Raw genomic sequence first — 622 nt, 5'->3', positions numbered from 1 at the left:
CAGCAGCAGCAGCAACAGCAGCAGCAGCAGCAGCAGCAGCAGCAACAGCAGCAGCAGCAGCAGCAGCAGCAATTTCAGCGATGACGGCCATCGCCACAAGCGGCATCGGTCGCATGAGAATGGGGGCTCTGTATTTGTTTTCTTTTTCATGAAGGGCCACGCGTGCACGCACACACGCGGGAGGGAGGCGGAGGAGGAAGAGAGGCGGCGTGGGGCCTGTGATGTGGCCAGCGGAGTCTGAAGTGGATGGATGTGTGACGTGTGCGTGGTAGGTGTTTGTGTTTGTGCGCGCATGCCCCGAGACGCGTGGTCACACGGTGCGCGCTCTGCCACACGGACGCAGGAGCCACCACGGCTGGGGGTCTCCACAGTCGCGGCGGCATTTTGTGGGCGTTCTTTCTTTTTCCCCCCCGGCTTCAACACACATGCTCTGTTGTGAAGACGCGCGCTCTTACTTCTGGAGAGAGGCAGGGACCTGCTTCTTGGAGCACTCCTTGTTGCAGGGGAGCATGGCCAGGCCAACGGCCGAGGCGAAGGTCAGGCCGATCACGGCGTAGCCGGTCTTGTAGACGCTGGGCATGGTGAAGCCGCGGCCGGTGTCCCACATCTGCGATGGGTGTGG

The 622-nt window shown here is 62.2% G+C and overlaps 1 protein-coding gene across 1 annotated transcript in view; it reads right to left on the bottom strand.

Annotated features, from left to right (window-relative positions):
* Positions 1 to 109: 109 nt before the first annotated feature.
* The window catches only part of H696_01570 (hypothetical protein), a 1,525-nt gene continuing 1,012 nt past the window's right edge, over positions 110 to 622 (bottom strand). The window contains exon 4 of the mRNA XM_009495471.1: positions 110 to 607. Within this exon, the coding sequence (XP_009493746.1) occupies positions 452 to 607 (156 nt within the window). The 3' untranslated portion in view covers positions 110 to 451. The remainder of the gene's footprint in view (positions 608 to 622) is intronic.

Source organism: Fonticula alba (assembly GCF_000388065.1).
Source record: "Fonticula alba strain ATCC 38817 unplaced genomic scaffold supercont2.2, whole genome shotgun sequence".
Lineage (NCBI taxonomy): Eukaryota > Rotosphaerida > Fonticulaceae > Fonticula > Fonticula alba.
The sequence above is the reverse complement of the archived record's forward strand: the minus strand, read 5'-3'. Positions and strand labels throughout refer to the sequence as shown.